The sequence below is a fragment of the Schistocerca gregaria genome, chromosome 7 (assembly GCF_023897955.1).
Source record: "Schistocerca gregaria isolate iqSchGreg1 chromosome 7, iqSchGreg1.2, whole genome shotgun sequence".
Classification (NCBI taxonomy): domain Eukaryota; kingdom Metazoa; phylum Arthropoda; class Insecta; order Orthoptera; family Acrididae; genus Schistocerca; species Schistocerca gregaria.
The window spans coordinates 314,300,195-314,324,954 of NC_064926.1; the positions used below are offsets into that span (position 1 = coordinate 314,300,195).

At 42.2% G+C, this 24,760-nt stretch overlaps 1 protein-coding gene across 1 annotated transcript in view; it reads right to left on the reverse strand.

Moving 5' to 3' along the window:
- LOC126281421 (nose resistant to fluoxetine protein 6-like) overlaps nucleotides 1–24,760 on the reverse strand; it is a 262,936-nt gene that overhangs the window by 60,965 nt on the left and 177,211 nt on the right. The window contains exon 8 of the mRNA XM_049980364.1: nucleotides 17,530–17,723. Within this exon, the coding sequence (XP_049836321.1) occupies nucleotides 17,530–17,723 (194 nt within the window). The remainder of the gene's footprint in view (nucleotides 1–17,529; nucleotides 17,724–24,760) is intronic.

The following is a 24,760-nucleotide window of genomic DNA, read 5'->3' on the forward strand; positions in this document are numbered from 1 at the left end:
AGAGGAACAGGAATGCAGCTGTGTCAACAAGCAGTCAGTTTGTTTTCTAATAATACAAATCTCAGACAAATGTTGTTCAATAGCAGTAGATAGACCGGCACTGGACTAAGCTGTGATGTTTAGGAGCACATGTATAGACAGCGTTATCCGGCGACACCATTATGGGGTAAGAATTTTTCAGTTTATTCAGATTGATTTCACAGGACTATGACGTATCGCTGCTTACTTCCAAATTTCTGAGTTTCAATTCGCAGTCAATTTTGTACTGGAAATTTTTATATTCGGGAAGGTTACACCACCACTGTAGTTTTGCAAATGACACACGAATGTCCTTTCACATCCTTGCCTTGATCGAGTTCAAACTCCGTCTATAATATCTTGGTCGTAGACCTCCTCCAGTAAGAGTTAACACAATTAAAACAAATAAATCAATTATATCCTTCCCATTTTGAAGTGTCAACCACGTTTATTTATCGTTTGCTATGAGAGGGACAAGCACAGGAGTATCAGAAAAATGCCGGCCGGAGTGGCCGAGCGGTTCTAGGCGCTACAATCTGGCACCGCGTGACCGCTACGGTCGAAGGTTCGAATCCTGCCTCGGGCGTGGATGTGTGTGATGTCTTTAGATTAGTTAGGTTTAAGTAATTCTAAGTTCTGGGGGAGTGATGAGCTTAGTAGTTAAGTCCCATAGCGCTCAGAGCCAATAGCAGAAAACAAAGAAAAACAGCAAATATGAGTGTAGGATAACATGTAAATTTCATCTGAAAATCAAGTAGTGCGTTAGCTTTTTACGTATTAGCTAGAAAAAGATGGGAATATTATTTGAAAAAAAGCAAGTAGTGCCCTACGTAATTAAAAACCCGCTTAAATAAGGATCTCCATCAGTATTTAAACAGAGGGCTTGTTTGAATGCCGCATTCAGAAAAAAAAGATTTCAACTTCTTAGTGGGAAGAACAACATTCACCCAGCCTTTTCAGGAGAACAAGGGAGAATCGTGAAGTATTTATGACTCCAACTTAGAAACTCTATAATGAACGTTGGGAAGAGCGGGGTATTTGCCATAAATCCCTCACACTGATGTCTAGTGACGCTCTATGCCACGTATGCCAAAGGAGGGGAGGGGTTCGCATTACAGATTTCACTTTCCTTTTTGTAGCAGACAAATAGTGAATTCATCGGCAAGGACAAACATTGTTTACCATTACAGGTGCTATTCGTAATACTGAAATAGCTAAATCTTCTAAAAGTTAAAAACATGACACCTATTACATTTCACACTTGTTCATTAATCAGTTCAGCGTAGCACTTTTCCACTATGAGAGCATAATTTTATTTAACTTATGCGAACAAAGATGTCACTTTCAGGAGTCCATAAAATTCTAAACTTTTAATAATACTGCGCGAGATGTCCCCGGTGCACATTAGTTCTCTACGCAGATCAGAGATTTTGGAAACAAACACCATTATCGTCATCAGGAGAGCAAATGACTGTCGAAGAAGTAACGAAGTGACGCAGACGTCACATGTGCCGTTGTGTTCGCCGTGAATAAAGTTTACATTCACGCCAATAATGAAATACCAGTCGCAGAGTCTTTGTTTCCATCAGGACATTTCAGAGACAGGTGGCTACTTCCACTATGCACTTCACTCTGTTCAGTAATACGGGGTATTCATAATTAAAGTTCCAATTTCAAAACGCTGTGGAATGAGAACCACTGCTCAGAATGATGTTGAATTTTGAACAGCATGCTATTGACACAAGGGGAATCTTCATGGAAGATAAAACATTTAACGAAAATTTGACCAATCGATTGCTTTTTAAACGTCAGAATATGCACACCAAGAGACACCAATCACAGGGCTGTTCCACAGTTCACATTCGAGATGTGCAATATGACTGTCTTCATGAAGGATCGCGTGCTGCTGGTAAAGCTCTCTTAGAAGAACGGCGACTGTGCACTAGTAGCCCTGCAAGAGTTCCAGATATTCAAGGATATGAAAAAGAGCGTTGGTCCGATGTCTGCTAAGAGTCTGCAGAAAATGATTACGAAATTCGAAAAGACAGGTCCTTTTGAAGTGCGGTGTGATAGAGGGAGGAAAACAATGATCTGACGTCCGTCGAAGATGTGCAAGAGGAATCGAGCGGAGTTGGGGAAACATGCGGTGTACGGGGAATTGCCCGAACGTAGGGCATACCTGCGAGCACTGTGCATAAAGTCCTACGAAACATCGTGCACTGCTATCGATACAAATCCATAGACGTTCAGGAGTTGCTTCTTGCTTACCTTCCAGCAAGACAAACGTTCGCTCTGTCATTTCTTGCTCGCATAGATGCGAACAATGAATGGTCATGGAACAATCTGTTGACAGACAAAGCGCATTCCATCTCCAGGGCCGTGTCAGTTCTGAGAATTACAGCGTAAGGACAACGTAAAACACGTAGATCAACCGGTACCACTTCATTCTTCAAAGGTGAGGGTTGGCGGCGTCGTTTATCGCAGGGCCGTACTTTTTCGAGGAGATGAGTCCTGCGGGTACAATCACTGGTACACGCTACGAGAGACTTTTATGCACCAGCGTCATTTCAACCCTTCAACAGCGTGGATGTGTGGATAGGATTATTTTTATGCAAGATGGAGCTCCTCCCCACATTGCACAGCCAGTGAAGCGGCTGCTGCAGAGGCATTCCGGATATATTTGAATTTATAGCGGCCATTTCCCTAAAAACTTGCCATCCAGATCTCCTGGTCTTAATGCGCGTGATTTCTGGCTGTGTGGTAATCTGAAATATGTGCTCACTGCTCTAATTACGAACGTAGATGACTTGCAAATACGCTTTGCGCATCGTATTCTGTACTTGACTCCGATACTCACCGATCTGTTGTGGAACATACTGTTCCTCGACTTCTGTTTGTGTCAGAAAACTGTGGACAGCACATTGAACATGTCTTGCGTCAGTCTCGCGACAGCCATAAACCGACGTTACTTTGCTTTTTCGCTGTTTTTGGGCCACAGGACAATTGAAAACCGTTGTCAGTTTGCTTCTTATGCGGTTATTGGCCTCAGGACAATTAAAAACCGATGTCATTTTGCATTTTATGTGGCCTTTGCCCTCAGGAGCACTAGAAACCGATTTTTCCCATCAGATGTGGTGCCACCTCGCCATTGTGCACGGGATTACCTAACTAACAGTACCACGACTGTTTACTGCCGAAATTGTGCAGTCAGGCACATTGAACACTACGGAGGGTGTAATTTGCAAGTCAAGCCATACCCTTCGCGGTTCATATGACATTTGTAGCTAACCCTATTTACCTTGGGAAGCTTATAGCGTCATATATTAGTCAAATTTTCCGTAATTTTTTCTTGTTTCATGACGTTTCCCGCTGTTCCAATATTATGCTATTCAAATTACTCACACACACACACACACACACACACAAACACTCCTCCGTGTCCGGAGGTCTTAACGCATGCTTGTGCGGAGGCGCTCGACCTGGGGGTAAGCCGATTCTAATTCTGGTGGTGGAAAATAGAGTATTCTCGGTACCAGTATTTGCCCGGCAAGGGGAGAGAGGTGATGGCGTAATCCTCCTGGTCACCTGCATTTGCGCCAATGTCCGGGTTTAAATACCAGATCTCTCCGCACTGTCATATGAAGTAAGGGCAAGTAACACTGTTGATGATGATCCGTCCAATGAATGGGGACTTTACACTTGGCGGTCCCGCTTGGTGCTCTTCTTGAGGAGTAGGCAATGTGTTGGTACCGAGTTTTACTCTCTCCCTTCTCTCATCACCATCACCATCAGCATCATCACACAATACGAACATTACGCTACACCACACTACACGCACACACACACACACACACACACACACACACACACACACACACACACTCACAGTCACACACACACACACACACACACACACACACACACACAATACATGCATGTAGTATTACAGAAACGTAATGGAAAATGTTGCCAATAAGTAAACAAAATAAACACGACATATAAGGATGGCTAGAAGCAGTATGGGTGTTGCATTGTAGGCTGTGCTGAGAAATGAGTTAACAAAAAAAATTCGATATGTTGAACCGTTTACGAGTTAATTAGCATTGAAGTTAGCCAATCAAGCCGGTGGTCGCGCAAATTCAATCGGCCCACCAGATACAATTTGTTCTCATAGCGTGGATGATAGCGCACGGCGCTGCTAGCCTTCGCTCGGGTTCGATGCGAACGCGACCACTCAGTCTTTGGTTGGGGCTCGATCCTTACTTCCGTCCCATACGCAATTTTTGTATCGCTCTCTTCTTCGGTTTTAGGAAATCAAACACTGTTGGTGGCACCATTTCTGGCGGGACGCTTGAATTTGCTCGTGTAAAGGCCTCACTGCGTAACTTGAATGCTAAATAACTCGGAAACGGCAATACGTATCGTTTTTTCCTTAACAGTTATTTCTCAGCACAACCTACCTGGCAACAACCTTACAAGCTTCTCATATCGTTTATGACCACTCTGTATACACATTACACAAACTAGACATTTAATCTTTGGCTGTGGCAGCATTCTCATCGGAGTACGATCTCCTAGAAATAAATTAATAATTTTCAAATCCCCTAGTTCCACCCTAAGTAACTGGAATTTTTCCATTGGATGTAAGAAGAATGATGGAAGTGGGGGAAGGGCCCTCCCATTCGTTCCAATTGGAATTCCCCATTTGTCCCACTATCAGCACGTCTGAGAACTGGCTTTATAGAACCGCGACCCTTAAATGTGCCACATCTCGAACAGTCCGCTCCACTCCCTTGAGTGAAAACAAAAAGAAAAGACCTTATACACAACAACACATCTCTCACCACAATAGGACACACGTACATATACAATATGCATACAGAAGATATGTAAATAAAATTTTTAACTTTAAATGAATTCCAGGAATAGATTAAAATAATTCTAACAGCGCTGCCTTTCTTCCCACCCCCCTTGCCCTCCACTCATATTTCCGATCAAGTGTCCTGGGAGGTTTTCCTTGGTTGTCAGGTAAGCACCTGATCTGGGAAGCTCGTCTCGCATATTCTCAACTGAGAAACCCTCCTCCCCACTACCAGCCTGCTTGGTAATTGGCGAAAAAGAGCTGCGACTCTGCAATGGGGAGGATCTAAAATAGCCCACTCTACTTCTTGGAATTCAGAAGGGAAAGAGGGAAAAAAATTCCACACACTCCACAAGACACCACCTTAATTTCCACACCATTGTTGGTTTTAGTTCCAGCTGGTCGAGAAGTGTCTAACCAAGCAAGATTTTGTGCTTATTCCTAAGGTTGTGCTCGGAAACAGAATGGTTATCCGGAATCCTGTCCTTGTGCTGCTGATGCTCGGTACAGCGCTGGGAAACTGATAGAATAAAACGTCCGTCGCAGCTATTGTCACATTAGCGTGGAACGCTATAAATGACGTAACTATGTATCCCAAGGTGCAATATCTCTTAAATTTTCTTCGCTGGGTGGAGTAGAATATTAGTTCCACATCTCTTTAAATTCGTCGTTCTTGCTCGAAGTAGGGTCACGGAACCGAAGGAACGTCATGCCATGAGTTTGTTGTGTTCCTTGGCTAGACTCGAATTTGCGGTTTCGGAGAGAAATATGTGGAAGTCTCTATTATAGAGAATTAACGTGTCGAGCGCACTGACAAAAATGAAGCTGGCTTTGTCAGGAAAACGCAAGTAAAGGTCTGTCCAATAATCACAACAGTGTCAGCACATGGCGAGTTTTCAGTTCTGGAGAGCAACATCAACTGAAACTGGACGAACGTAGACAGACATGGGAAAAAAACCAACTTTAGCCCGCCTAAGAAAATCAAAGAGGTTATAATGAGTCATCCTCCTCTAACACTACCTTTTTTGTATAGAGATTCCCGATAGCACGTATCTTATCGATTCGTGCAAAGGTTAAAATTATCTCAGCTGTTTCTTTAAAAGATTTCACATGATTTTGTATACGCTGTATTGTATTTCAAGCTAAAATGTATGAAAAAGAAATGTGTTGAATCGACATGTACTAACAGTTAAAATTACTCTTCTTTTAAAAATACCTGAAATTACTCAGTTTCTGACGTACTTAAAATTCATATTATTAATTGCGCAATCAAACGCTAATTATTAAATTTGTTTAAGGATTTATATATGAAATAATGATATAATTTGGTCAAGATTCTTCTCCTGTCGAGAAAGTTTGTAAATTCTTTTGCTTCGTAAACTCCTTGGAAATCGTGAGTACTGCAGAATGTAAGTAGTACTGGGCTCGCCTCAGATGGAAGGAGACGTTTTTATAACTTTGTCACCAAAAATGTAATTATTGGTTTTTTTGAATGTGGAAATTATAAAGTCGGTGTGATTTAGAAGAATGGGATAAAATAAAAAGGTATTCGTAGCAACAAACAACTCCTCATCAGTTATTTCGCCTTAATGCACCCGCAATGTCAAATCAAAATTTTCAACAGCAAGAATGTACTAATAGACTCAACAAGATATTGAGCCACCAAGAGCAACAACGAGATAATCAAGATAAGTAAAAAAGTTCTTCTTTTGTAATCTTACTCCTCTCGAAGTTTTCAAAATTTGTGCAAGGAATGAGAACTTAAATGGTGATGTGTAGGAGAGTAAGATTACGAGGTGTTGCTCCCTGTGAAAGATAGCCAAGTCCTCGATGTCCCAGGCTTCCCCTCTGAAGCAGAATGAGATTTTTACCCTGCAGCGGAGTGTGCGCTGATATGAAACTTCCTGGCGGATTAAAACTCTGTGCCAGACCGATACTCGAACTTGGGACCTTTGCCTTTTCGCGGGCAAGTGCTCTTGCAGTTTCATCCCCTGTGAATGTTGCACACTAATCGAATAGTTACCCAGTGCTGTTCCGGATATAAGCAGCACATGAAGTACAGAAATGTAGAAAAATCCGCTACTGCTGAGCACAGCCTTATTAATAAGCAGAAAATCGTGTTTGAGCAGACACAGATTGTAGTCCACACTTCAAGTTACCAATGTGAAACCCCTGCGCACGAAAGCTATCCGATCCCTTAATGTTCACAATGGATGACGTGGTTTCTAAGGCCCTAAAAATAGATCCCAAAATGGAGAATCAAACATTTTTTAATTTTAATATGAATGAAAGGGTTCTATCAGAAATAATCTTTCGATGAACACAATATTTGTTTAACAAAACATGGTAAGAACTAAAGGATTACTAAAAATTTCTGAATGATTTATGCAATGAGGTGACGAAGGTCATGAGATACCTCCTAACATCGTACTGCCATGTCGCATCTCATTTTACCCGGCGTAGTGCAAGAGCTCAACGTGGCATAGACTCAATAAATCCTTAGAAGTTCCCTGCAGAAATATTGAGGGATGCTGCACGCCTGTAGCAGTCCATAATGGCAAAAGTGTTGCCGGTGTATGATTTTGTACAAGAACTGGCCTCTGGATTATGTCACATAAATGTTAGATAGGTGGCCAAATCATTACCTCGAATTCAAACCAGTCGCAAACGGTTGTGACCAGGTGGCATGGCGCATTCTCATCCAAAAAAATTCCGTGGTTGTCTGGGAAGACTAAGTCCATGAATGGCAGAAGATAGTCTCCAAGAAGCCGAACTTAACCATTTCCAGTCAATGGTCGGTTTAGTGGGATCAGAGGGCCGTGTCCATTCCATGTAAACACAGCCCAGACCCTTATGGAGCCAGCACCAGACTGCACAGTCGACAATCTGGGCCCGTGGCTTCGTGGGGTCTGCGCTACATTCGAATCCCACTATCAGCTCTTACCAACTGGGATCATGGCTCATTTCACCAGATCACGGTTCTCCAGTCGTCCAGGCTCCAACTGGTCACAAGCAAAAGAGAGGCGCTGCAGGCGATGTCGTGCTGGTAGCAAAGCGACTCGCGTCGGTCGTCTGCTGCCATAGCCTATCAGCGCCAGATTTCGCAGCACTGTCTTAACGGATATGTTCATCGTACGTCCCACAGTGATTTCTGCGGCTGTTTCACCTTGTGTTGCTTGTCTGTTAGCACTGACAATTCTACGCAAATGCCTTGCTCTTGTCGCTAAGTGAAGACCGTCGGCCACTGCGTTGTCCATGGTGAGAGGCAATGCCTGAAATTTGGTTTCTCGACACACTCTTGACGCTGTGGCTGTAGGACTACTGAGTGCCCTAAGGATTTACGAAATAGAACGTCGCATGCGACTAGTTTCAATCATTATTCCGTATTCAAAATCTATTGCTTACCGTCGCGCGGCCATAATCACGCCGGAAACGTTTACACATGAACCATCTGAGCACAAGCGACAGCTCTGCCAAATCCAGTTCCCTTTTATACCTCGTGTACCCGATGCTATCGCCATCTGCACCTGTGGATATCCCTATCCTATGACTTTCTCACCTCAGTCTAAAATTGATGCCCGTAATTTTAACTACTGGATTTTGAATGGTTTGCAGAGCTCCTATCCTCAACAAGATAACTAAGCCCTTCTAACGCAAAATATCAAACATTAATTTGTTCTGATAATTCGTTAACCGCAAACGAACACAGTGACTGGACGTCTGCCGGTTAATGAAGAGCTCGTGCGCTTAATATAGAAACAGTCAATCGCAAACAGGATATAGCACGGAAATCCACAAGTGTGGACCAAGAATACTCTATCACGCTGGTGCTGCAAATTCCGCTAGCCGTAATTATTCTTGAACAGCTGTTCCGGATGCCGCTGACGTGTTGTTGGCTCAGCTGTAGAAGATGGGGGCGCGATGCTTCGGTTAAAGCTCAGAAGCCCGGTCGCTCGTTAGGGTACGCTTTGTGGTTCACGACTTCAGCGTCCCAGTCACGCACTCCGAAATCTATCCATGGCGTACTCTTATCACTCACTCTTTATTTTCTACTGTCTCACCATCCCCAACAATATTTCTGCTCCAAGCCGTATACGTCCGCCAACAGCGAGAAATGCATACATACGTAGCGGTCCAGTAACGTGGTTTTCCTACAGCATACAGAATACCGACAAGACAACGCTTCACGATACCAATCCAATCACATCACAAAATCTACTTTCCACTTGTTAAAAAAAGAAAGTCACTTTAGCTTCGCCGGCCAGGGTGGCCGAGCGGTTCTAGGCGCTACAGTCTGGAACCGCGCGACCGCTACGGTCGCAGGTTCGGATCCTGCCTCGCAATGGATGTGTTTGATGGTCTTAGTTTAGTTAGGTTTAAATATTCTAAGTTTTAGGGGACTGATGACCTCAGCAGTTAAGTCCCATAGTGCTCAGAGCCATTTGAACCATTTTTAGCTTCGTCTTCGAGATGATACTGACTAATTTATCAATGGCTCGCTTTCTCTCCGAAAACTACTCTCGCATCAGACTTCCCTGAAATTAGAGAACCGTACGCAAGATTAGGTCCATTATGTCAGCACTCCCTGTTCCTTTGGGAAAGCGAGCCATAGCGATCTACGAAAGCATTTTTAGAAATACAGGAAAGCGGCGCTCTTCCGCCGTTTGCGTGGCGATTAGGTCTTAGTTTAGTCGCCAGAAAGTTCAGGTATTAAAATACACACAGCCGCTGGGCTCCCTGGTTCCGCAATGGCGACCCATCTTCCACGAACACAGGCGCCTGAGGCCGCCGTCACCGATCATGGCAGAGAGTCGTATTTTTTCAGTTGCAAATATGCCCGTCTCGTCCCAAATCCGAGTCACTGTGACATCCTACATTCATAACAGTCATTCAGGACAAAGGCCTTTCCAGCATCATGTTAAAATGAAATTACGAGGCTTGAAAGAGCGCAGTCTCTGGGTTTCGATGTACTTTAATAAACATTGCATTGCCCACTATAATGCTTTCGCTTTTTTATTGTTCACATACACGAAGAGCCAAGGAGAATGGTACATCAGCCTAATATCGAATAGGGTCCCCGCGAGCACGCAGAAATGCCTCAACACGACGTGTCATGGACTCGACTAACATCTGAAGTAGTGCATATTACTTAAGTCTTAACTGTGTACTTAAATATTACACCCTATTCATTCTGAGTTATTTCTCGTTCCCCTGCAGAACTGACTATAAATCCGTCAGAGTGGAAGGGGGTGGAGATCTCTTGTGGACAGCAAGTTGCAAGGCATACCAGATATGTAACACTGCCAAACTTCGACATTTTTCGAAAGAAAATTCCGCGCTAACTGTTTGAATGATTTTTATTAAATCTGCGACCGGTTTCACACCACTTATCGGTGCATCCTCAGGCAATACTATTAATAACATAGTAACGTTGGACATTGACCTGCAGCCACTCCCCACCATTCACGTCCAATTTTTAAATGACGGGAGCGGCAATGACTGTGCAAGCTCAGAGGAGCCGCGCAGCAGTGGACACGGCCTGAATGACTGGCCGAAACCCGGAAAGCGCTCACGTCATTTAAAAAAAAAATTAAAACAGATTTTAAATTTTAACTACCGCTTCCACCAGATGACGATATATTGGACGTGAGTGGTGGGGAGTGACTACAGGGCAATGTTCAACGTTACTATGTTATAAATAGCATTGCCTGAGGATGCACCGATAAGTGGTACGAAACCGGTCGCAGATTTAATAAAAATCATTCATACAGCCAGTGCGGAATTTTCTTTGGAAAAATACCAGATATGCTCAAAAATGTTCATGTCTGGGGGGTTTGGTGGGCAGCGGAAATGTGTAAACTGAGGACAGTGTTCCTGGAACCACTCTTTAGCAATTCTGGATACGTGGAGAGTCGCATTGCCCTGCTGGAATTGCCAAAGTCGTCAGAATGAACATGAATGAATGCAGGTGATCAGACAGGATGCCTACCTACCTGTCAACTGTCAGATTCGTATCCAGACATATCAGGCGTCCCATATCACTCCAACTGCGAGCGCCCCACACCATTACAGAGCCTCCGCCAGCTTCAACAGTCCCCTGCTGACATGCAGAGTCCATGGATTCACGAGGTTGTCTCCATATCCGTAAATGTCCATCCCCTCGATACAATATGAAACTAGACTCGTTCGACCAGGCAACATGTTTCCAGTCATCAACAGTCCAATATAGGTGTTGACGGGCCCAGGCTATGCGTAAAGCTGTGTGTCGTGCAGTCAGCAAAGGTACATGAGTGGGCCTTCGGCTCCGAAAGCCCATATCGATGATGTTTCGTTGAATGGTTTGCTGCTCGACATTTGTTGATGGACCCATTAAAATCTGCAGCAGTTTGCAGAGGCGTTGTATTTCTGTAACGTTGAACGATTCTCTTCAGTCGTCGTTGGTACCGTCCTTGCATGATCTTTTTCCGGCCGCAGGGATGTCGAGGATTTGATGTTTTACCGGATTCCTGATATTCACCGTACACTCGCGAAATGGAAAATCCCCACTTCATCGCTACCTCGGAGACGCTGCGTCCCATTGCTCGTGCGCCGACTGTAACACGACATTCAGACCCGGTTAAATCTTTATAGCCTGCCATTGTAACAGCAATAACCGATCTTGTTTTCATATATAGGCGTTGCCGACCGCAGCGCCGTATTCATCCTGTTTACATATCTCTGTATTTGAATACGCATGCCTATACTAGTTTTGTGGCGCTTCAGTATAGAAAGAAGCAGAAATTACTAAATGTTATTCACTGTTTGATAGTACGAACATTGTTTAAGTAATTTGGTAAGGGCATAAACACATTATTTGCAGATGAGTAGCAGATGAGTCTCAGTTTGTTCCACTTGTTTGAAGATTTTATCCAGGGTTGTTTATATGATAAGTCACTGGAAAATTATGTTACTTTTATCTATTTTCTTATTTGCCATATGTTCGTGACATGCATTTTACAACATTTTTCGTATATACATTGTGCAGCTTCCTTGAGCCTGACGAAGAAAATAGTCGATCAGGCAGCATCATGTATCAATCTCAGTAGCTACTAAAACCACTCTTAACGCTGTCTTATCCAAATCTGACGTTACTCTGATGCACTTGGCGCCAAAATCACATTATATATTGCGAGCCCAACTTCCATACCTCTTAAAGCAAGATGTAGTCCAAATTAGTAGTTATACGACTGTCTTGAAACTCCCTGGCTGATTAAAACTGTGTGGCGGACCGAGACTCGAAGTCGGAATCTTTGCCTTTCGCGGGCAAGTGCTCTACCATCTGAACTACCCAAGCACGGCTCACGACCCGTACTCACAGCTGTTTTACACATTTAGTTTATATATTGTTTCCTGAAAATAATTGTTTACATGAAGATTTATAGGCCTAATGTTTAATAACAAAGATTGAAATTTTTGACAATATGAACAATTTAAACTTCCTGCTATTTTATATGAATGCTCTCAGTATAGATAATTAAATTACAATAATTGTAAATGAAGACAGAAATTTTCTTTGCATGAAAATTGAAGCATAACAATGTTATATTGCCTGTAATTTTTTTAGTCCATTTAAACTGTGGACTGTGATTACTAATTTTCATTATACCAGATTGATACTACAAAATGGATCGACATGAATACTAAAAATATGTTAACAGAAAAACAGATTTAGACAGTCAAATACGTTCAGAGATACCTTCAGATGAGAAATATATACTTTAACTAAGAAAATTAGTCTAAACATGGCACAGTTTATACGGTATCGAACATTTCGGTTAATATGTGGAAGTTCAGAGGAGACTGCGATCATTGCACCACGTAATAAGCACCGTTATCATTCACTCATTCCTTAATTGACTTCATATAGAGTGGAAATAGCACACAAAATAGCTCGCCATGTTTCACCGTGATTAAAACGTGACAGAGGTTGTGCGTCATTACTTTTAGGTGGTATGCGGGATTCGCAATGAGCTGTGTGTGGAGGCGGGAACATAAGGATCAGAGTTTTTCACTTTCTATTTAGAGTTTACTGCTCACGTAACAGCCCAAGATAAACTTAGGGACATTTCACTGAAATAACACGGAAGATGGTAGTGTGGTAGAATGAGTCCCAATTGGCTATATTTGGAAGAGAATCCCAGAACTGCCATTTGCCTTTGAACCAATGGTAACCTTCCAATAACCATGGTCGAAATTGGGCAATGGGTATTATTTTTACTTCAATTCTAGATTGATAAGTCCCAGACTAAATATATCGACGCGAATAGCATGTGTGAGTGTCTTTGGATGTATACGGAGTGAGCTCAATGAGTTAAAGATTCGTACTCTGCATGGCTGACTCAGTAACAGTGAATAATTAGATTTTTATATTATCTTCTAGTATTCGTGTCTACTTCAGTTCCAGTCAAATGCATATTCGATTTGAATATCAAGCTGCATGTACACTGAGTTGACAAAAAGTCGTGGGATACCGATATACACATATACAGATGGCAGTGTTATTGCTTACACAGGGTATAGAAGGGTAGTGCATCGGCGGAGCTGTCATTTGTCATGATTTTTGTGAAAACGATTCCGACCAGACTATTGCCGAGAATTAATTGACTTCGAACGATGAATGGTAGTTGTAGCTAGGCGTATGGGACATTCCATTTCAGAATTCATTTGAGAATTCAGTATTCCAAGATCCACATTGTCAAGAGTGTGCCGAGAATACCAAATTTCACACGTTTCCTCTCACCGAGAGCATTACAGTGGCTGCCGGCCTTCACATAAAGACGGAAGGCAAAGACGTCTGCATAGAGTTGTCAGTACTAGCAGACAAACAACTCTTCTTGAAATAACCCCAGAAATCAATGTGGGACGTACAACGAACGTATTCGCTAGGATAGTGGGGTGAAATTTGGCCTTAATGGGCAATGACAAGAGATGAGAGCCTTTCCTAACAGCACGACATCGCCTGCAGCGCCTCTCCTTGGTTCGTGACCAGATCGGTCCGGCAAAAGACGACTGAAAAAACGTGGTACGGTCATATGAGTCCCAATTTTAGTTGGTAAGATGTAATGGAAGAGTTCGAATGTGGTACAGACTCCAAGAAGCCATTGACCCTAGTCGTCAACAAGGCACTGAGAAAGCTGCTGCTGGCGCCATAATGATGTCGGGCGTGTTTACTTGTAATGGATTGGCTACTCTGGATGCTCAGCTACTTTGAGACCACTTGCAGCCAGTCATGTCAGTTTATGGACTACAATGCGCCATGTCACCTGGCCACAACAGTTCGTCATCGATTTGAAGAACATTTTGCACAATTCGAACGAATGGTTATCCACCCAGACCGCCCAGCATGAATCCTATCGAACATTAATGGGACATAATGTAGAGGACAGTTCGTGCACAAAATCGTGCACCGACAACGCTTCCGCAAGTATGGACGGCTACAAATGCTGCGTGGCTCAATGTTTCAGCAGGGGACTTTCGATGACTTGTCGAATCCACGCCACGTCATGTTACTGCACTACGCTGCGCAAAATGAGGTCCGACCCTATACTAAGAGGTATTCTCTGACTTCTGTCACCTTAGTGTATATTTGGCATGAGAGAGCAGAAAGAGATTTCCTCATGTATCGTAAACAGCTTTTCTTTTCCCATACATACATACTCTGGCTGGCCAACGATGCCACATTAGCTGTTGTTCATTAACACAAGTAACTGTTGAACTAATCTCGATCAGCAACCAAAGGCAGCTATTTGAGTACTGAAATAGAAGTGCTACATAGAGAAAACGGAAGAACAAAACACAAATGTCTCTGACAAAATCGTGGAAGAGATGGTGTCTGTGATAGGCGTTACCACAGCTGCTGGAATATGATGATGGTATGTCACTACAGTACGCTTAACATGTGCAACAGAATGAAAATTTGCTTAGTCTTATTTTTGTTATTACAAATCTCCTATAAATTTAATTATTTCGGTGATGTTCTATAAAATAATCCATGAAATTGATAGTTAAAATATTTTCATGAGGGGGTCTTATTCAAAACTCATATGGTCATCAACTGACTAGTGACTTTTAATAATACATTGTTCATTACATTTTACTTTGCCTTGCGGTGTTTTATGATATGTTCTTTACATATAATGTTTGTAAATTATCATGCCGAGATGCTGACTGCAGTTTCTTGGCATATTCCTTTGTGTGTATTCACATGCTGTTACTGTGTTCACTGCTCTACCCCATATTTCACAACTGTTTGAGAATTTGTTGCCTCGAAATGTGTGGTGTGCTCGGAAATTATAGGCAATGCGAGGTTCTGGGTATCTTAGGGTCAGGACCGAGGTGATACATTCCTTAACTATTGAAGACAGTGCGTAGCATACGGTCGAATTTATTACAGATTTCCAATGTTGTAAATGTCCAATAACTGAACAGGGCTGCTAGAATGTTTGAAGTATTATTGGATATAGAACAATATAGCATATGTTAAGGTTGTGTTTTTGCAAACGGTAACGTTATCTGGTATGTTGGTGTTCAGATAATAGTAAATTAAGTCCGTTCCACTTAGTTATTCAGTACCACTAACTTGCTGCAACTCTGCACAGGTAACATTAAGTATCTATGAATAGGAGACGTGTTTATAATATGTAGCCATATGGTAAATGCTTCCTCGTTAATCAGTCTTTCTATTAGTAAAAATCGTATAGAAACCCCTACAGTAGTTCCTGAGATTAGCTTTCACATACAGACTGACAATCGCGGCGGGAGTCTTCGATTCATAATACCCATAGACCCTGGACAAGCTTTGCTGGTCTCTATTGTGGCAGATGTTTATTGCTTTTCCCCATCAGACACCGTTTCATCTCTAGCTTCCCATCCCATAGCTTCCACCACTGCCACGAGATGTAACTCAAAACGCCATTAAATATCAAACATGTAGAGACATACGTATTAGATACCCATTATAGCTTAAGAATAAGTAATATACCTACACAACCTTCCACGTGATTCTGTCTATCTGTTACTGAAAACTGTATCCAAATTACTACAGTAGTTCCTGAGATTAGATTTCAAAACAAACAATAACACTTCGCAGGGACTTCAATTTATAACATCTACAGAATATTAGTGAGCATCCATTCTACCATTATAAATGCAAAGAAAATATGTTCTGTATGTGTGCCTAAACTGCTTAACCGGTTTTGATGAAATTTGGTATGGAGATAGCTTGAACCCTGAGGAAGAACATAGGCTACTAATGATTGATATATATATATATATATATATATATATATATATATATATATATATATATATATATATAGTTGTTGTATTATGTATAACTACTTCAATAGTAATATGGAGAGATGCACACTTCTGCCAACACACCTCTCCACACACTGCATGGCAGCGACGCTGCTTGGGGCAATTGGAGGTGGCAGAAATTTGAGGGCAGCTGCCATTATTCCGCTTACAATAGTATACCTCCTCCCTATCATTCATCATAACAAAAGCTCTGATACTGGAGCGCAGGTATGGGTAACAGCTAGTAAGTTGTAACTCAGATGTGCTTACATAAATAATAGTAAATGAATTGCTCTCTTTCACCCCCTCAACTCCTATCTGTTAAGCATTCGACGGTACCTATGATACGATTTAACCTTGGGAAAGTTCTTCTACATTATATCTCGTGACAAAAAAAAGTCTTTTAAGCCAGAATAATCCCTGGTCGCGGTGGGGATTGCTACATTTGTTACATGTGTGTGATTCTCTTAGCTTTTTGGGAGTCAGCTGCTTTCCTGACAACGCAACGCTGGTGACTGCTGTCGAAAGAGGGGACTTTCATTGAGAGTTAACGTGACAAGTGCACTGAGAGCAGCTTATATGACAAATCTGTTACAATACTGATTACCGGATCAATAACAATCATAACTACGATATACAGAGCGATTAAAAAGTTTCCATTTGAAGGAATTGTTGCAGCGTATATCCAATGTAGCGCTACTCCAACGCAGTTATATAAACACCGACATGTAGACAAAGCTTTAGTGTGGCATTTTTGCCTTTCAGGTATAAATGCAGATATAAACGCTGTTATAAAATGCGTCCAAACACGACCAACGTGCTGTTTCCCTTTTCTTGGCTGTCGAAGGATAATACCGGCAGTCATCTACTGGAGAATGAAGAATGTGTATGGGACAGCATGTCTGTCGAATACCGCCGTACCAGAATGGTGCGCCAAGGTCCATGCTGGTCGCGATTCGACAAAAGATATCGGCCGACCTGGGAGGCCACTATCATCAAAGTGGGAGACACATGAGCACCCGCCCTACACACCTGATCCCTCCCTATGCCTTTATCACGTCTTCGGTCTCTTAGAAAAGAACTTGAAGGCTCGATGATACCTCTCGTACGAGAATGTGCAGCAGGCAGTTAGGAACTTCTTCTGGCAGCAGGATACGATAGTTTAGTACATGGGTATCATCAACGTGGCGCATCAATGGGATGATTGCCTCCATGCTGACGGTGATTTTCCCTGATGACATGCTGGTTATGGACTGTACGGCCTCTGAACGGAAACGTTTTATTCGCCCTTTATAGATGGAAGAATGACTCACGTAAGGCCGTGGACGTCGGCCCAGGGCAGACTGTGGACAAAGGTGACGCAGAACATGGCGGCGGTGCCTCCGAAGACAGCCATGAGGAGGAGGGCGCGGCCCAGCCGCGGCCACCGGAACATGGGCCACAGCAGCAGCGGAGACGCCCAGTAGAGCTGCATGTCCGCCGCCAGGTACCACGAGTGGGTCATGCACTGCGCAGAAAATGGTTCAAATGGCTCTGACCACTATGGGACTTAACATCTAAGGGCATCAGCCCTCTATAACTTAGGACTACTTAAACCTAACTAACCTAAGGACATCACACACATCCCTGCCTGAGGCAGGATTCGAACCTGCGACCGTAGCGGTCTCGCGGTTCCAGATTGAAGCGCCTAGAACCGCTCGGCCACAACGGCCGGCTACTGCGCAGAAGAGCGGCGTTTGCGTTACAGCACTTCACTTGCGACTTGGGCACATGTTCATTATGGGATAGCACCTTAAACTTGTGGTCCACCTTTCATATTCTGAGACCAACTCGATAAAACCATCAGTTCTCATTCCCTCTCAAACTTTATGAAGGTAGTCATACAGTCTTAATTGTTGTTGTTGTGATGTTCATTCCTGAGACTGGTTGATAGAGCTCTCCATGCTACTCTATCCTGTGCAAGCTTCTTCATCTCCAAATACTTACTGCAAGCTACATCCTTCTGAGTCTGCTTAGTTTATTCATCTCTTGGTCTCCCTCTACGATTTTTACTCTCCACGCTGCCCTCCAACACCAAATTGGTGATCCCTTGATGTCTCAGAGCATGTCCTACCAACCGGTCCCTTCATCTTGTCAAGTTGTGCCACAAGCTCCTCTTCTCCCAGATTCTATTCAATACCTCCTCATTAGTAATGTGATCTACCCATCTAATATTCAGGATTATTCTGTAGCACCACATTTCGAAAGCTTCTATTCTCTTCTTGTCCAAACTATTTGTCGTCCATGTTTCACTTCCATACATGGCTGCACTCCATACAAATACTTTCAGAAACGACTTCCTGAAACTTAAATTTATACTCGATGTTAACAAATTTTTCTTCTTCAGAAAAGCTTTCCTTGCCATTACCCGTCTACATTTTATATCCTCTCTACTTCGACCATCTTCAGTTATTTTGCTACCCAAATAGCAAAACTCGTTTACTACTTTAAGTGTCTCATTTCTTATTCTAATTCCCTCAGCATCACCCGCGTTAACTCTACTACATTCCGTTATCCTCGTTTTGCTTTTGTTGATGTTCATCTTATATCCTCCTTTCAAGACACTGTCCACTGCGTTCAACTGCTCTTCCAGGTCCTTTGCTGTCTCTGGCAGAATTACAATGTCATCGGCGAATCTTAAAGTTTTTATTTCTTCTCCATGAATTTTTCTTTTGTTTCCTTTACTGCTTGCTCAATATACAGATTGAATAACATCGGGGAGAGGCTACAACCCTGTCTCACTCCCTTCCCAACCACTGCTTCCCTTTCATGTCCCTCGACTCTTATAACAGCCATCTGGTTTCTGTACAAATTATAAATAGCCTTTCGCTTCCTGTATTTTACCCCTGCCACCTTCATAATTTGAAAGAGAGTATTCCAGTCAGCATTGTCAAACGCTTTCTCTAAGTCTACAAATGCTAGAAACGTAGTTTGGCCTTTCCTTAATCTAGCTTCTAAGATAAATCTGCTTTCCCTTCTCTGCTTAGAACTGGGTTTCCATCTGAGCTCTTGATATTCATACAAGTGATTCTCTTTTCTCCAAAGGTTTCTTTAATTTTCCTGTAGGCAGTATGTATCTTACCCCCAGTGAGATAAGCCTCTACGAAGTTGTACACCAATCTAATAAATCGTTTTCATTTAAATGTGAGACTACATTTGATTTTATTACTGTTTCAAATATTTTGGAAAAAGTCAGTAAGGGAAGTAGACGATAATTACTTGAGCCTTTCGTGTCACCTTTCCTACGTTGAGGTTTAACAGCTGCATATTTTAATCTGTGTGGAAAACTAGTTCCCTGTGCCAGTGATGCATCACAAATATTACTAAGCACATTACTTATTAAGTTAGAACGACTTTTCAGAATTGTATCTGAAGTTATGGCAACACTGTATGAACTTAATCCGACTACATTCCATTAGCCTCGTTTTGCTTTTGTTGATGTTCGTCTTATATCCTCCTTTCAAGTCACTGTCCATTCCGTTCAACTGCTCTTCCAAGTCCTTTGCTGTCTCTGACAGAATTACAATGTCATCGGCGAACCTCAAAGTTTTTATTTCTTCTCCATGGATTTTAATACCTACTCCGAATTTTTCTTTTGTTTCCTTTACTGCTTGCTCAATACACAGATCGAATAACTTCGGGGAGAGGCTACAGCCCTGTCTCACTGCCTTCCCCACCACTGCTTACCGTTCATGCCCCTCGACTCTGGTTTGTGTAAAAATTGTAAATAGCCTTTCGCTCCCTGCTGTCTCTGACAGAATTACAATGTCATCGGCGAACCTCAAAGTTTTTATTTCTTCTCCATGGATTTTAATACCTACTCCGAATTTTTCTTTTGTTTCCTTTACTGCTTGCTCAATACACAGATCGAATAACTTCGGGGAGAGGCTACAGCCCTGTCTCACTGCCTTCCCCACCACTGCTTACCGTTCATGCCCCTCGACTCTGGTTTGTGTAAAAATTGTAAATAGCCTTTCGCTCCCTGCTGTCTCTGACAGAATTACAATGTCATCGGCAAACCTCAAAGTTTTTATTTCTTCTCCATGGATTTTAATACCTACTCCAAATTTTTCTTTTGTTTCCTTTACTGCTTGCTCAATACACAGATCGAATAACTTCGGGGAGAGGCTACAGCCCTGTCTCACTGCCTTCCCCACCACTGCTTACCGTTCATGCCCCTCGACTCTGGTTTGTGTAAAAATTGTAAATAGCCTTTCGCTCCCTGTATTTTACCCCTGCCACATTCAGAATTTGAAAGAGAGTATTCCAGTCAACATTGTCTAAAGCTTTCTCTAAGTCTACAAATGCTAGAAACGTAGATTTGCCCTTCTTTAATCTAGTTTCTAAGATAACTCGTAGGGTCAGTAGTGCCTCGCGTGTTCCAACATTTCTACGGAATCCAAACTGATCTTCCCCGAGGTCGGCTTCTACCAGTTTTTCCATTCGTCTGTAAATAATTCGCGTTAGTATTTTGCAGCTGTGATTTATTAAACTAATAGTTCGGTAATTTTCACATCTGTCAATACCTGTTTTCTTTGGGATTGGAATTATTATATGCTTCTTGAAATCTGACGGTATTTCGCCTGTCTCAAACACATTGCTCACCAGATGGTAGAGTTTTGTCAGGACTGGCTCTCCCAAGGCCGTCAGTAGTTCTAATGGAATGTTGTGTACTCCCGGGGGTTGTTTCGACTCAGGTCTTTCAGTGCTCTACCAAACTCTTCACGCAGTATCGTATCTCCCATTTCATCTTTATCTACATCCTCTTACATTTCAATAATGTTGTCCTTAAGAACATCGCCCTTGTATAGACAGTCTTAATTATCTACTCAGAAAAAAGTGGTGTATCGCACAGTAATTTCTACATTCTTAGGGCGTCAACACTACAATTCGTGATGAGTGGTGGAAGCGTACTTCCTTACTCTATTAAAATTACTGTCTGTTTTACAATCTCTGTGGCCTCTCTGTATAGTCTTTCATTGTGTCCCCTTGTGGCTGCCAGTGATTGAGTTCTATAACAGTTCAATAGAAAGGTGGAAGGCGTGAAACTGAATGACATTTCGATCCTGGTGCTGAGGAAGATGTGTACTAGTCTTTCACACAGCAACAGCGGACGATGGAAACCGACAACGAGCAATTGCCCTCGGTTAGGCAAATCATGTGACGTCATCCCATTGTGCAGTGCACGCTTAAACGGAATTTTGTTGCAGTCAGTAGCGAGCCAGTGTGTGAATCGGACACTCGGAGTAGCTACGATCCCCCTTGAAAATTTCCACCGGAAATGAGAACGAAACTTTTTGGCAGTGAACACATAGTGCGTACTGGGGCGATCACTCTGTTGTAGAAATATTTCAAAAGGCAAGAGCGCTTAAATACTGCTTACTGAATAACCGGTTTCGACACACTAAAGATCTGATGATGGCGCCTTTAGCGTGTTGAAACCGGTTATCCAGTAAGCAGTATTTAAGCGATCTTGGCTTTTGAATTATTTCTGGGAACGAAACGTAGGCTTTAAATGTGAAATCCATTCGACCATGGCATAAGAGCCGGAACATTTTATTAATGGTGAGTAGTAGTAGTCACAGAGACATCCATTAACAAATTAAGAAGATTAATCAGAGTTCTACAAATGTAGACTAGTGTAAGTAAACACAAAGTACATCTGCAGTTATGGATACATCCGATCTACAGTGGAAATGCTGGCTGTGTCGTTAAGGTATCTTGTAATTATATAATTCATAGACTCCAGCGGCCAAAGGCAGTTAACATAAAAATAAACCCAGAAGAAAGTGATTGTAACAGTAGGCGAGATTTTGATCTCATTAGTAATAGTTTTTTATAATACGATACGGTACGAGAATCGAATATTGGACCGTTATCGTACGACATAAAACCATGAATTTTGTTGATAATTATTACTTTGCGTTCGTATAATCACAAATGAATGAAATATGTTTTTCGTCTCATACACATTAAACTTTATTATTTGCAACGCATCATTAAGAACGACAGTGCAGTCACTCCAGTACGTGGTGTGTGACGAAGACGAGGAAGACAATACCTGGAATGTACCTAGAATGAATGGCGTCGATTTCCTTGTATGACGACTGTAGGATTTATCTGACGCCTGATGATCATCGCAGAAGAGTGTGAAGGATGCCAGGTATCAATCGACTTACCAGGCATGCAGTCCCATGGTTTCGGCAGCAGGTTTTTGGAGCAGTCTCATGTGAAGGTACTGGATGCCTCTCATCTCTTTGAGAGTAATTTGAGGCCTATCTCACATTAGGCAGCAAACTCAAACATACTGTCCATTATGGCGACGGGTTTGTCTTTCAAGAAGATAATGCACCAGGTCATTGCTAACACTTTTTGAATATCTACCATCTGCAGGCAGGAATCAATCGAACGGTATAGCCTGCGGCATGCGAACCACATGGGCTGGTTGCAGTGTTCCATCACAGGAACACTCCTCATACATTTACTATTGTGTTAAAATCTGAGTAACTACTATTTACTGGGAAATTAATGTTTCAGTATTGTGAATGAAAGTGGGACTTCCTTGATCATGAAGGTCTCGACTAACGTGTGAACTGGATGCCAGAAAGATCCAAACACAGTGCAGACAATGAAGCAGCATACTATTAGATGTTATCCAGCAGCAGATTATCATTTCACAGGTGTGCACGTTTGAACAGTGATGAAAGTAAGTTATATATTGTACAGCCTTTCATCAGCTTGTATATCACGCAAGAGACGATTGTTTGCTGGTCTGCTGCACATATAAATATATCATTATTATCCGTGTCACCGCTGAGATCGATTGTCGTGGCATTAATTGATGTCTTTCCATAGCTCATTGTATAATAGAGGTCGGCAAATACTTTGCTCTTGGGACATGACGGCGATGGACTACCGCCATTAGGGCAAAGAAAATTGAATAGGACACCTCAGCTAGCTCTTTCTCATGAGTTGCTGCATGGGGTGGACTCCAAGAAAGAGTATGCAGTTATCTTCATTTGGTGCTTCATACAAGTTTTGTGCTTGCATCTAGCTCAGATATTATGATACTGGCAAACGGCACTTGACAAATTTATACCCAAGCCACATTACCCACACATTCTAGAGTTTCTAGCTGTGTCAATCAAAAACGCACACATGACCTCTCGGAAAAGATGTTCTCTTCTTCCTTCCTTCCTTCCTTCAAAAGGTGGAATGAGAGACCATGCCTTACGAAATACCACAGACACATTATAGAATGATGCGACAAGAAACTCGAAAAGATATTAATGCGTTGACACAGCGCAAGATCCCTCATTAGCACATAGCAAGCTAATTTAACAACGATTTGATTCCGATTTATTTTCAAACTCACATCACTTCATGGACTGTAGATTTACTTATGTTAGTTTCGATAGCGAGCGGTCCTGGCAGCATGTATGAGATGCTATGTACCTTGCTTGGTCTAATAGGTAGCTGACGAATTTTATTTAGTGTTATGAAGGGGTGTGCTTACGTCGTCAGCCACTTCGTCTGATTGCTGTGTCTTAACAGTTATTGAGTTCGTAATCATGTAGTTTCATTTTTTGGTGCCTGTAGGACAAAATAAATCATGTGAAGTTAAACGCTAATATTTTATCTCGGGAACTCAGCCACAGAACAACAACCAACCGAAATTTTAAAATTCTTATTTCCATTACCATACGACTTTCTTTGTCTCACTACGGCGCAAGTGCTTTTATTTTGTATATTTCATAGAGTGGGTAAGAAGCTTTCAGCACGGAGAGACTCGCATTGCTGAACTGAGATGCTGCTACAAACATTGCGCAAAAATTTGAGGTATGAATTAACAAGCCAGTAACCACTCTGCATCTGTTCAAGCTAGTTTCGTCTCTCTGTCTGTCTGGATGATTTTCTTACAGTTATTGAAGGGCTCTCTATTAAAAGATTGGGGTGTGAGAAAGCTGTATTCGATCTTTCTTTTGTTTTTCAGAGTCCTTACCTCAATAGCTAAAAACGTAACTGTTACGGGATCAATTCGTTGCCGCTCTGTCTGCCCGTCTGTTAAGACCACTTTTTTCCCGAATAGGTAAAGGCGCCAAGTTGAAATTTACCCCTCCTATTAAGCTCTAAGGCCCTTTGGCTGTGTAAACTTGCGAGGTGCCTGGGTGGAGAAGAGTTTGTATCTCTTTAATTCAGACGAATTTTGCATGAGAACGAGACATGCTCTCGACCTCCTCCTTATCTACCAGCTAACTAATTTATGAGCACAACTGTAATGGAAGGAAATGCTAGTGGGTAAAATAAGTAGTGGACACTCACAATAATCTAATAAAAATCTTAATCTACTCAAAAAAGAGAGAACTTTACCATAATAAACAACAGGAAATGGGATTCTGCATATATCTACGCAATGACATGCGGATTAAATATTACAATGAGATTTATTATACATCATAAAATAAATGCAAATGATTGTCGACTCATACAGATGGTTAAAGGATA